We start from the raw sequence: 14,231 nt of genomic DNA, 5'->3' as shown, positions 1-14,231 counted from the left end.
GTCTGTAAAAGTATGCATGAGCTGTCATTATACATTTGTACCTTCATGTATATAATGAATATAAACAACTTGTTAGTTTTTGTAATGTATTAGATTATTGAAAGAAAATAAACAATTGTTGTTTCATGTTATGTTTTACCAAAACACTTGCAAACATGTACAAATAAAAAGTGTCAAATATGGCATTCAAAACAGTCAAATCTTGGCAAACGAGATGATTAACTGATCATTAGATGACTTTCTATCAGCTGTGAAAACATTCGCTATTCAGATATAATTTCTATTCTTGATTTAATCAGTTTTCAATTCAATTCTTTTATAAACTGCCAGGTATTTTTGTTTGCATAATTTTGGACAATGCTTGACAGATGTTGACTATAATCAATACCCCTTTGATTGTTTGTATATATAGGTGTTGATTGAAACACAAGTGTTACGTCTATTAACTATCAGTCATGACTTATGTACCTATGACTGGTCCATGATGTTGTCCCGAATCGTCCATGTTTTAAAAATCTTGTAATAGCCTCCCTTAAGTGGATATTTTGCTGTGCGCCAATTTATGATTTTAAGCATATGTCTCTGCAAATCAAAATTGCGCGAATATATCTACGATGCCGAAAATGTACCGTTCTGCGAAAATTTGTCTACGCGATTCATATACACTTTCAGTACTTAAAAGCCTTTCTATCTATTACTGAAAAAAGTTAAATGAAATAAAGCCCCTTTTAAACTGATATTTTTATCATGTCAGTGCTATGTAACATACTTATTTAAGTTACCTGTCCTACTCCTGTAGAATTGAGCCCTGCTAGACAGTGCTCACAAGAAAAAGATGGTTTTAACTTTTATTACAAGATTGCCAACTTACACCTGAAAACAACTTCTACAGGCACTGGAATTCTCCTTCACTACTAAAATGTATTTAGTTGTTGATGTGACTTGACAAAAAATACAATAAGTGACTAATACTGATGATATTTACCAACAGATATGTATGGTCCCAGCTACAGGATGAGATGTGTTATGGGAACCTAATGGTGGTAGCTATGATGAGTTGGCTACTGGAGGTATTTTCTCGTTGGTCTTAACAGTTTTTAAAGTGTTTTTTTTTTTTACTTCTGTGATACACATTCTGACATTGTGATAAAATATTTGACCCAGTTTTGCAGGTCTTTGCTAACATTACTAAAATTACACTTTGAATAAGTGGCTTAGCAGAATTGTAGCTGTTTAGTTTCTTGCTAATTTTGGATTCAAATATAATCCGTTACTGTTTAAGGTAGAGACAATTTTATTTAAAAGCTTTGTTATTCTGTGCAACAGACATGTATGCTTCATTCAGAAATGGCTATGTATTTTTGTGCTTTCAGAATCCTGTTATACCAGATGGATTGTTCTTCATGGAGATCCCAGAGAATATTCTACAGAAAATACAGGATCATTTTCCTAGTCTAGCCTCACTGGTATGTGGCTATAAAGAGCTGCTGTTATAGCTTAAGTATCCTATGCTGGGTGTCTAAGTTGGAAAATGTTCAGTGCAACATTGTTTTGAACAAGTCATTTTTAGCCCCATCTTACAGGTAAAAGGTGAAAGTTTCAGAAATAGGTGCAGGTTTTGGATTCATGTCCCATTCTGAAATGTATGGAACAACGTATTTCCAGTCAAGGCCACAGCAGATGTCATATAAACTTCTCCAGCCTCTAGTCTTGCCTTATACATCTAGAAACAGAATCAATTTAATATGTAAATCACCTGGCACTAAACAGTTCCACTGATATCAGCTGTGACTAGGGATTAGACCCGTATGGCTGGTTATTAGTCCCCTACTGGTTGAAAACCAGTTTCGGGGACTATAGGAATGCACTTTTCCGTCATTCCGTCCGTCCGTCCGTCTGTCCGTCCGTCCGTCCGTCCGCAATTTCGTGTCCGGTCCATAACTCTGCCATCCATGAAGGGATTTTAATATTACTTGGCACAAATGTTCCCCATGATGAGACGACGTGTCATGCGCAAAACCCGGACCTCTAGCTCAAAGGTCAAGGTCACAATTGGAGGTCAAAGGTCAACAGGGCTTTTTTCCTGTCCGGTCCACAACTCTCCCATCCTTGAAGGGATTTTAGTATTACTTGGCACAAATGTTCCCCATGATGAGATGATGTGTCATGCACAAATCCCGGACCCCTAGCTCAAAGGTCAAGGTCACAATTGGAGGTCAAAGGTCAACAGGGCTTTTTTCCTGTCCGGTCCATAACTCTCCCATCCATGAAGATATTTTAATATTACTTGGCACAAATGATCCCCATGAGGAGACGACGTGTCATGCGCAAAACCTGGACCCCTAGCTTAAAGGTCAAGGTCACAATTGGAGGTCAAAGGTCAACAAGGCCTTTTTCCTGTCCGGTCCATAACTTTCCAATCTATGAAGGGGTTCTAATATTACTTGGCAGAAATGTACCTCATAATAAGACGATGTGTCATGCACAACTTTCAGACCCCTAGCTCAAAGGTCAAGGTCACACTTAGCAGTCAAATGTTAACATAGCATGAACAGGGTCTGTTTCGTGTCCGGTCCATAACTCTGACATTCATAAAGGAATTTTAATATCACTTAGCACAAGTGTTCCCCATGATGAGACGACGTGTCATGCGCAAATCCCAGACCCCTAGCTCAAAGGTCAAGGTCACAATTGGGGGTCAAAGGTCAACAGAGTTTTTTTCCTGTCCCGTCCATAACTCTGCCATCCATGAAGGGATTTTAATATTACTTGGCACAAATGTTCCCCATGATGAGACAACATGTCATGCGCAAAGCCCAGACCCTTAGCTCAAAGGTCAAGGTCACAATTGGAGGTCAAAGGTCAATAAGGTTTTTGCCCTGTCCGATCCGGAACTCTGTCATCCATCAAGGGATTACAATATTACTTGGCATAAATGTTTCCCATGATGAGACAATTTGTCATGCGCAACACCCAATACCCTTGCCTAAATGTCAAGGTCACACTTTGAGATCAAAGGTCAAGAGGATTTTTTTCCTGTCCGGTCTATAACTTTGTCATGCAAAGCAGGATTTAGATATCAGTTGGCACAAATATTCCCCTGGATGAGACATGTCATGCGCAAGAACCAGGTCCCTAGGTCTAAGGTTAAGGTCATATTTAGAGGTCAAAGGTCAAATTCAAGAATGACTTTGTACGGGACATTTCTTCTTCATGCATGGAGGGATTTTGATGTAACTTGGACCAAATGTTCACCACCATGAGGCACCCTTGTTTTTAGAAATATGGCCCTTTGTTGTTACTATAAATAGATTTTATTGTAACTTTTTTATTACTGGCGGTAGACAAAAATCGAGACCACTTTTCTGTGGTACAGCATGCATGTTACATCCAATTTTTAGGTGTATTTTGACCTATCTCTACCTGGTAAAGAGTTTCTTGTGGACTTGTATTATATAGATTTTTATTTTATTTTTTTTTTTTTTTTTTTAAAAGATTAATTTCCCTTTGTTGTTACTATAAATAACTTACATGATAACATTTTTATAATCAGCCAAAAAAATTCAATATGAAAACAACTGTAGGTTTTTATATATATAAATTTTAATCCAAGTGTTTTGTTATAACATATTGTATATATAGTACAATATTGTTTATACATCATTGACAGGTATCAGTTCATTATGTTATACTGCAGTAGAGAAAATTAGGTGCCTTCCAGTAGGGGACTTTGTATTGCATGGCAATACTTCATTCACTTGTTTTAGTTTAACCTGCTGAGCACTGTGTTAATGTCAGACTAACTTAAGAAATTTCACAGATTTTATGTCTGTTCTACCAATGGGAATCAAGAAATAGACAAGTACTGACAAGACTGTTACAAATCTGTATTTTATTTACAGGACAACCGGAACTTTGTGGACCAGACACTGTTTTACAAGTGTTGTCCTTACGTTGGGGAACTGAAGACATTGCTGGTTGACTTTGCTGTAGGCAGCAGTAGTAAGGTGACCAATGTTAGAAAGATCACACCTATATCAGCTGATATACCTGTACAGAAATCACTCACAGACAGACAGCTACAGGTATGTTGTGTGTCTTAATTGATGCTAATAAAAGACTGATTGTAATGAAAGATTATGGAGTCTTTCAAATCTGCTCATTAAAAAACTTGTACTGGTTGCATTTCTGATGTCAGAGGCGCATTTGAGGTCTCAGTGAATCTTGAGTTAGTGTCCTCAGATTTCACTATGCTTCTGCATACCTTGTTATATTAATGAAATAAATCTAGAGGGAGGTCATTTAGAAGCATAAGACACAATCAAGCAAAAAGATTGCAAACTGAGTCTTTTCTAAAGTGGATAATGAAAAGGTAATGAGATTTGACATTGAATTGTAAAGATTTGGTGGTCAACCTCTGTTGTGGGATGTTATCAATTTTTAGGATATATACAACACTATGTGAATAGTATAAATTGGTCAGGCTTGATAGAAAGATTTATTGCATGTTGTCACTTTGAACACCTAGTATGTTCTTTAACTTATTTTAAGTTACAAATGGAGGAGAATTTTTTCCACAACCACCCAGCATCAATGAAGAGAGTTATTGACTTTGTGGCAGATAGGACAGCATCAAACTTCATCAAGAATTTCCGAGCAACGTTATTGCAAGAATCACTAGTAGATGGGAAGGAGAGAGTTATAAAACAGATGCACAGTCTACCTGAGGGTTCTCCTACCAGCAAAATGAAAGTAAGCCAGTCTACACAAAACTTACTGTTGTATTAGGGTTGTTCCTTTGAAGGAAAGCAGTGTATACAGATGGCTAATATTGCTGCTTTAGATACAAAAATTTCAGAAAGAATTTTAAACTACATTTATTTTTTCTGATGTCTATGATTTTTTTCTAGGATTTAAAGATTCTTAAAATAAAAGTTAGGAACTGTATTTTTTATTCGAAGGCAAAATACACTTTAATACAGGCAGGTGTTTTAGGCTGTAGGAGGTCATGGGTTCGATCCCTGGCCACATCAAACAAAATAAGTAAAAAGTGGTACTAGTAGCTTCCTTGCTTGGCGCTCGGCATTAAGAGGATAGTGCTAGGACTGGTCAGCCCAGTGTCTGGGTAGGACATCATGTCACATGTCTGTGGCATGATATTCCAGTGAGGCAGCAATAAAAAGTTGGGCATTGTGCTCACTGCTACAAGTTGACACGATTGTTTATATGACTGAAAAATTGTTGGAAAAAAAACAACGCAGAACCCAAATGCACACCCGCACGCATGTACACACAGACACCATTGCTTAGCAAACTAGTGTAGTTGATCCTGGTAAAAACAGTGGTCAATTCTTACTTTTCAGGACAGAGTGTTACAAGTAACAAACAGAGTTGCACAGGAGTTATACACCAAAGTTAGAACCAGTGTTCTTACTGAAGCTCCAAAGTAAGTACAATATAAGTACAGTCTTATGTGTTTTCGGAACTCTTTGATTATTATATATTAAGTCTATATAGATTCTTGCATGTGCTTCTGCTTGAAATGTTTTATCCAACTTTTGAAATGATTGCTATAAAACCTTGTTGTGCATATTGTTAACATATGTTTTGGATTACTATTTGCAGAGTTATGGCCCCTTAATGGTCATTTTTAGCTCACCTGTCACTTCGTCACGAAGTGACAAGGTGAGCTTTTGTGATCGCGCAGCGTCCGTCATCCGTGCGTAAACTTTTCCTTGTGACATCTCTAGAGGTCAAAGTTTTCACGGGATCTTTATGAAAGTTGGTCAGAATGTTCATCTTGATGATATCTGGGTCAAGTTCGAAACTAGGTCACGTGCCATCAAAAACTAGGTCAGTAGGTCTAAAAATAGAAAAACCTTCTGACCTTTCTAGAGGCCATATATTTCACAAGATCTTCATGAAAATTGGTCAGAATGTTCACCTTGATGATATCCAGGTCAGGTTCGAAACTGGGTCACATGCCTTCAAAAACTAGGTCAGTAGGTCTAAAAATAGAAAAACCTTCTGACCTCTCTAGAGGCCATATATTTCACAAGATCTTCATGAAAATTGGTGAACGTTCATCTTGATGATATCTAGGTCAAGTTTGAAACTGGGTCATGTGCCATCAAAAACTAGGTCAATAGGTCAAATAATAGAAAAACCTTGTGACCTCTCGAAAGGCCATATTTTTCATGGGATCTGTATGAAAATTGGTCTGAATGTTCATCTTGATGATATCTAGATCAAGTTCGAAACTGGGTCACGTGTGGTCAAAAACTAGGTCAGTAGGTCTAAAAATAGAAAAACCTTGTGACCTCTCTAGAGGCCATATATTTCATGAGATCTTCATGAAAATTGGTCAGAATGTTCACCTTGATGATATCTAGGTCAATTTCGAAAGTGGGTCACGTGCCATCAAAAAGTAGGTCAATAGGTCAAATAATAGAAAACCTTGTGACCTCTCTAGAGGCCATATTTTTCATGGGATCTGTATGAAAGTTGGTCTGAATGTTCATCTTGATGATATCTAGGTCAAGTTCGAAAGTGGGTCAACTTTGGTCAAAAACTAGGTCAGTAGGTCAAATAATAGAAAAACCTTGTGATCTCTCTAAATGCCATATTTTTCATGGGATCTCCATAAAAATTGGTCTTAATGTTAACTAGGTCAGTAGGTCAAATAATGAAAAAACCTTGTGACCTCTCTAGAGGCCATACTTTTCATGGGATTTGTATGAAAGTTGGTCTGATTGTTCATCTTGATGATATCTAGGTCAAGTTTGAAACTGGGTCAGCTGCAGTCCAAAACTAGGTCAGTAGGTCTAAAATTATTAAAATCTTTTGACCTCTCTAGATGCCTTATTTTTCAATGGATCTTCATGAAAATTGATCTGAATGTTCACCTTGATGATGTCTAGGTCAGTTTTGAAACTGGGCCACGTGCGGTCAAAAACTAGGCCAGTAGGTATAAAAATAGAAAAACCTTGTGACCTCTCTAGAGGCCATATTTTTCATGAGATCTTCATGAAAATTAGTGAGAATGTTCACCTTGATGATATCTAGATAAAGTTCAAAACAGGGTCACGTTCCTTCGAAAACTAGGTCAGTAGGACAAATAATAGAAAAACCTGCTCTAACCATATTTTTCAATGGATCTTTATGAAAATTGGTCAGAATTTTTATCTTGATAAAATCTAGGTCAAGTTCAAAACTGGGTCACATGAGCTCAAAGACTAGATCACTATGTCAAATAATAGAAAAAACGACGTCATACTCAAAACTGGGTCATGTGGGAAGAGGTGAGCGATTCAGGACCATCATGGTCCTCTTGTTTAAAAAAAAAATCAGGACTGTCACTACTTTATACTGTTGGTGGGATTTGAATGAAAATTCAGCAGTTAGTTTTGAAAACATACAATTCTTATTTTAGGTACTGCCTGAACAGGATACCAGTCTTGTTGACAATGTTGTTACCTGATGACCAGTCTAAAGTTGTACTAGAAATGGCTTCTAAAATATCAGAAAGAATTGCTGAGGAGAAAGTCATCAATTGGTTGAATAAACATATCTCAACAGGTACAATTGCATTTGCTATTACCAACTTACTCGCTCTGTTTTGAATGATGTCAAAAATGTGCAAGTAACCTTGACATTTCATCATATTATGTTTAAAAGAACAGAAAAAAAGAGTATGAAAGTCAAAACATAGAATTAGAAGCTTCAGGTTTATGTAAGTAAAATAGGTTATGTGTGCTAATACTTTCAGTGTAGAAACATGATTAGTATTATGGTCATTGCTCAATGACTAAATAGAATATTAGATGGTAGTTTAAAATTTGTGGTTATCTCTTGTATTTTTGAGTACGGTAACCACAAGGACTGAAGTATATATACTGTATCATTAATAGCTTAAAGTATTCAAGGACAGTAATATAAGAGTATAAGAATATTATTTTGAAGAATTTCTTTTCCTTGATAAATGCAGTTCCATTAGAAATATTCCCCCTGGACTGAAATGAGAGTTGAGCGCTATGATTAAGAGGCTAGGAGAATGTCCTTCCAAGAGTGATTGTTCTTTTGTGAAAGTGGAGACTGCATCTTACTTTAGTGTTTAAAATTACTGGTATTTCTTGTGATGAATTAAGTTACATAAAGGAAACTGAGTTGGTAATGTCCTTAATGTTGTATAACACTTAGATAAACTATTACAAAACACAATACTAGTTACTATTTTGACAGGATAGAGAAAAACCAGGACTTTATGTGAATATGCTTTAAGGGACAAGCATGTAGCTGCATCATCATGTGATTCTACATGTATATCAGTGTATTCTTCAACTCCATTGTCATATTTGATGTATGTTTATAGGTCTCACAATAACTTCCCTTTACTGTCTTTTCAGCCATGTATCAGACAGAGATTATGCCTGATTTAGAGAAGTTGACAAAGTCTATGAGCTCCTCCAACCTAAAGGATATACCGAGTCCAGGCAACAAATCTGTAACACAGTCTGCTGAAAACAAAACAAGGACACAGTCTGGAGAAACAGGTCACATGACTGATTCTCTGTTACCAGTGACTCATGATGAAACACTGAAGCATCCCTCAGAAATTCTTATTGAATTTAAGGTACTTTCATCTTGATCAACACATTGTATTTACACACTTAACTTGCATTCAGTGTTTTTCATTTAATTGAAGCATATTTTTTATCCCCTATTGCTTAGCAACGGTCAGAATTTGATTTATTAAGACTTTGATTATATTAAACATTAAAACTGTAAGACTACAACATACCCGAAAGCCTTGGGTTATTAGTCTCTTATCAGTGTTTCACCAGAGGGATCGTATAGTTTGCTGCCACCTGTCACAAAATGTAAAGTTTGAAAGTACATGAGATTATATTAAATGTTTTAAAAATTGTTGATTGCTTGGAGAATATGCAGGTCCTTCAGTTATTTTCGTTGAAAAAATGTGGTTCCTATGGCAGCAAATATATGACAAAAGTCCCTTCTGGTAGGAAATCTGAGTGGTAGGCAATACTCTTGTTGATTTCGTTATTCTTTCACATGTTTTAATGTTTCAGGATAATCTGTGATAATACTGAAATCGTTACAAAGAATCCTGATTTTTTTACCTATATAGATTCTAATACATGTAATTGATTTTCTCCTCCACTATTGTTGTCAAACTCCGATGTCTGCTACATTATAAAAGGGTTTGTTTCAAAGTTAATATGTTCCATTTTCAGGACTGTATAAAGAATATGACATTGCGTGGCTGGTCCCTACCTGACGAGAAGATATCTAATATTCTAGGAGAGGTGAAGCAGACAATGGAACATAGGCAGGACATCCTACCTTCTGTACACCGATCCTTCACACAACTCACAGTAGAACTGGTTATTTCATTGTGTAAGTCTGTCATCATGTGTCTGATTTAATGATTGGCTTATTGTATTCAGCAGTTTGTATTGAATTTCGTTTACTGTCAAAGAAAATGGATTTAGACATTTCCTATAAAGAATGAAGTCCTGCACAGACTACTATGTTGTTTTATGATGTATGAGTTGAGTTGCTTGCTCTGCTAGAAATGATTTTGACCCATCACTTACTGAAACATCTGTTGTATAAAGAAGTTATCTGGTAAACTCTATAGTTGAACAGATAGAAATCAACCAAACAAAATAATAGGGGACGGTCGTGCCACATAAGAAATGTTTATTGTTGCACATATAAAACTGTGCATAATAGTCCTATATGCTTTTGGAATGGGAAGTCAGAGATTCAAGCCCCACTGGGACCTGCCATGACTCAAATTTACCACTCACACATTAAAATATCAGTGAAAAATGAGCGTAGTTTTTCCATATACTTGCACATTTTTGACAGTGCAGAAATTTAAATTGAAATAATGATTTTCCTTTCTTCAACTTTCATTTTCAGTCTGCTGTAAAGCTTTGACACAGTGCATATACTTGGCAGACTGGTTTTCAGCTTTTTATTGCATTGCAATATTTTTGATACAGAATCCAATTTATCTTAGACTCCGCAAATTATCGGCGAAATAAACAGAGCTACCTACGAAACATATCCTGTACCATACAAGAAATGTATACTAGTCTCCATTAGGTACAACATACTAACAATACTATAGGAAGAGTCTTTAAAGTATAACAGATTGAAGAAAATTATTTGTTATTTTCAGTGATACACCAGCCAACTTCCTACACAAGAACATTGATAGATACATGCATCAAGCTGTGGAAATCATGTCTCAATGACGTAGCAACTCTTAACTTAGTGTTCTCTGGAAGGATTGTGTTTATGATACAAACAGTAGAGAAACCACAGGTAGAATTTATCATGTAATTATATACATGTACCGGGTCTTGAAAATCTCAAAAACAGCAACAAATTGCCCAAGTGATATAAGATGCCATTTAGCATTTTTCGTAAAAGAGAATGATTCATGCATGTTTATCTTTCATTTGTTTCTTAAAGGAAATGTTATGGTAATTTTACATTTTTAAGGCATATTTACTGTTACTTGTTTATTATGGCTCCCACCACACAGTGGTGTGGGAGACATATTGATTTACTCCAGTCTGTGTGTGTCTGTCACAAAGCTTGTCCACACTTTAAGTTGAACATTTCTCATCCAATTTTCACCAAACTTAAACAAAATATGTTTGACCATAAGACCTCGACCAAGTTCGATAACTAGCCAAATTGGTCCGGGCATATTGGAGTTATGGCCCTTGAATTACCAAAAATCAGTCTTTTTACTCTTGTCCGGACTCAAAGTCGAACATTTCTCATCTGATCTTCACCAAACTTAAACAAAATGTGTTTGACCATGAGACCTCAGCCAAGTTCGATAACTAGCCAAATCGGTCCAGGCATTTTGAACTTACGACCCTTGAATTACCAAAAAATGGGCCGTTTTACTCTTGTCCGCACTATAAGTCTTACATTTCTCATCCGATCTTCACCAAACTTGTACAAAATGTGTTTGACCACGAGACCTCAGCCAAGTTCGATAACTAGCCAAATCGGTCCAAGCATTTTGGAGTTATGGCCCTTGAATTACCAAAATATCAGCCTGTTACTCTTTTCTGCTCTCCAAGTCGAATATTTCTCATCCGATCTTCACCGAACTTGAACAAATGTGTTTGACCATAAGACCTCAGCCAAGTTCGATAACTAGCCAAATCTGCCCAGGCACTTTTGAATTATGGACCTTGAAATACTGATTAGATCCACTCATCCAGACCATCTAATTGGATCCACTCGTCTAAACCATCTAGAGAAACTAGACATTTTTCATATGGGCAGTTGAGGGAGACATGTACTTTTCTCAAAAGCATCTCTAGTTTCTTTTCGTTTTCCTTGGTGATAAATACAAATTTCCTTCTGTTTCCGTTCTGGAGACTTATATTGTTTCACAAGTGAAATGTATTCTTTCTGTGTGAAACCTAACACATTGTAAAAATCAGTTGTTAATTGAGAAATATTTTTGAATTAAAATGTTATGTGGGTCTTTCATAAAAACCATTTTGATTTTATTGAAATACTGCACTTTTCAGTTTATATGGGAAGAATACACGAAGTTACTGTTGCTGTTGTTCAGAGAGGATATTATCAAACCTAGCCTGATACAGGAAACTGGTCTTAAATTCATTCCAAATGTACAGGTATATAGTATATACTTATATTTCCAGATTTTTTTCTGTAAAACAGAAAATTACTTTAAGATGAAAGTAAGCTTGCTGGTTAAAAATGTTTTTCTTTTAAGGGAGGTGATCACAAAAAATGCTGTAAATTTTAAAATATGACAAGAATAAGGATTTATTTGTAAGCAGCCAGTTTCCTTGTTAAGGATAACATGGTGTAATAGCCATATTTCATATCTTGTAACTAAATGGTAATATTTAAATGAAATTTTGTCACTTTAAAGACATTCAAAATTAAAAACTTTTCACCAAGAGACTTTTCAAATTGTATCATTTTTAGGGGAGATAATCGGTATTGAAGTTTACACTGATGCCTATGGGAAATATATAATTTCTTTGATTGTGAGAATCTGAACTTTAGTTTCGAGAAAATTTTGCAGTAGAAAGCTGCATTGTATGATTCTGATACAATTGTCAAAAAGAAATATAAAATTCCCCTTGGGGAAAAGGAGAAAATCACTTTTTTTGTAGTTTTCAGGGGAGACAACTCATGAAAAAAAATTATCAGGGGAGGTAATCTAAAGGAAATTTTTGAGAACTTCTGTCGCTATAAAACTTGTCAATACGCACCTTATTTCTATCGTTCAACATTTTTAAAGCGTACATTATCAAATTGTATGTACGCTTTTGGTGAAATTGAGGCCTGTTACACCATGTTATCCTTAAATCTTTTGTTTTCAGAAATGAGTAAAACTCTATAATGTGAAAGAATTTGTTGAATGGCAGTGGAACACTTCTAGCAGACATTGTGTTCACAACTTAATTTTAGCAACTTAGAGGGACAGTATTTATATTCTTCTATAATAGACAATGCAGGCCAGTGTCACAAGATTTCTATATTTTTACAGAATGAAGAACTCCTGTTAGGACTGTGCCATTGTTTGTGTTCACTTGTGAAGGAGGTCCCGGAATTTGAGAGAGCTGAGACACTTGGTGCTTGTCTTGAAGTGTTGTATAACAGGTTACCTGGAGAGAAGAGTAAGGAGGCAACAATGATACTGGAAGTTTTAGGCGTCTCTGACCATGTGAAAGATCTAGAAAATGACATGAATCAGTTAAATATATGATACTTGAAGATTGTAGGGTTATATGATTAAGATTCCAGGGTCCAGCATCATACCGTAAGTGGGTATTTACAGGAAACGCAAAAAGTAATGTTTTAGGATTTTTTATACTGAAAATGTCAATCATCAGTTGACAGTAGGTCCTTACTATACAAAACAGTAAGGTGGTCGGCTTACATATTAGCTGCTGCATTTGCCATGTAAACTTTTGTTACTTATAAGCTAGTATGGCTGCAGAACAGAAAATTTAATGGTTAAATCATTGAAATACTTGATCAAACATCGAGTTCATGAATAAAGAAAATGTTTGTGTAATGTTTAAAGCAATATTTAGACTTCGATTCATTTGTTTGATGACAAGTTTGACTTCATGTTAATTTAAAGGATCTTGAAGGACAAGATAGTACAGCTTGTGAAACAATACTTAAAGGACCACAAGTCTGTGATTACCATCTTGAAATTCATTACCTTAGCAAAAAAATATTGAACCTACTTCTTTGCTCTATACAGTTAAATATTTTCTTGGTGAGGCAAAGAAATGATGTTGGCTGTCAGGACAGTGAAAGAATTTGAAGTTACTTATATACCAAGAAGTGCCATGAAGACTCAGTTCTTTCCTGCTGTCAGTTTGTCACCATTATGTGTTCTAAAACGAGACTTGTGTTCATTTTTACAGCCATATTTGTATTTGCCATTGCTATTTTTGTGTTAACAAGCTTCCCAGAGATCTATGATATTACACAGGTGCCAGCCCATGCCTGAACTAATTCCTGTATTGCAACTTTGGATACATTTCACACAAAAATAAGTGTTGAGCATTGAACTGTTTTCAGTTTCAATAAATGATTCTTGATAGAGGAATTTTTTTGAAATTGACAAAAACATCTTTACATATGCATATTTCAGTATGTATTCTTGGTGCATTAGAAGTGTCATGTCTTTCATTTGTATATAGATGTTAAGGTAATTCATTGATACCAGATGTTCTGTGATAATTATAATCTCATTTTGTGAATTATATAAATAATAAATTGTAAAGGGAGATTTCTTGTGATTTGTTATTTAGGGAAGATGTGAAGTTACAGCACGTTAAAATGGAATGTCCATTTCCGTAACACCAGTTGGGTTAAACATGCTGCTGTTATGTAACATATTTAAGAATTTTACAACTCATTCTCCATGCTGCCTACAATGAACTATATTGGTAGTATATGGATTTTTCACATTTCTTGGGTCTATGCTTGCCCCAGACAATGCTTACTTTTGGTACTTTGCACATTTGTTAAATCAGACGGAAGCTCTGGGGTAAATCACTTAGCTGAATAATGTGGAGTAAAAAACTGAAATGAAAATAAATGGCAACTCAGAAAAAGATATATGCATACATGCCGAACTGAAAAGTACAAGGCAGATATTTGTGCGTTTCACA

The 14,231-nt window shown here is 35.7% G+C and overlaps 1 protein-coding gene across 1 annotated transcript in view; it reads left to right on the top strand.

Moving 5' to 3' along the window:
• LOC123524599 (codanin-1-like) overlaps positions 1-13,846 on the top strand; it is a 64,075-nt gene extending 50,229 nt beyond the window's left edge. The window contains exons 13-23 of the mRNA XM_053538889.1: positions 992-1,070; positions 1,374-1,466; positions 3,903-4,085; positions 4,552-4,752; positions 5,364-5,446; positions 7,433-7,578; positions 8,406-8,632; positions 9,255-9,417; positions 10,211-10,356; positions 11,592-11,699; positions 12,587-13,846. Of these exons, the coding sequence (XP_053394864.1) occupies positions 992-1,070; positions 1,374-1,466; positions 3,903-4,085; positions 4,552-4,752; positions 5,364-5,446; positions 7,433-7,578; positions 8,406-8,632; positions 9,255-9,417; positions 10,211-10,356; positions 11,592-11,699; positions 12,587-12,805 (1,648 nt within the window). The 3' untranslated portion in view covers positions 12,806-13,846. The remainder of the gene's footprint in view (positions 1-991; positions 1,071-1,373; positions 1,467-3,902; positions 4,086-4,551; positions 4,753-5,363; positions 5,447-7,432; positions 7,579-8,405; positions 8,633-9,254; positions 9,418-10,210; positions 10,357-11,591; positions 11,700-12,586) is intronic.
• The last annotated feature ends 385 nt before the right edge of the window (positions 13,847-14,231 follow it).

Source organism: Mercenaria mercenaria, chromosome 1 (genome assembly GCF_021730395.1).
Source record: "Mercenaria mercenaria strain notata chromosome 1, MADL_Memer_1, whole genome shotgun sequence".
Classification (NCBI taxonomy): Eukaryota; Metazoa; Mollusca; class Bivalvia; order Venerida; family Veneridae; genus Mercenaria; species Mercenaria mercenaria.
The sequence above is the reverse complement of the archived record's forward strand: the minus strand, read 5'-3'. Positions and strand labels throughout refer to the sequence as shown.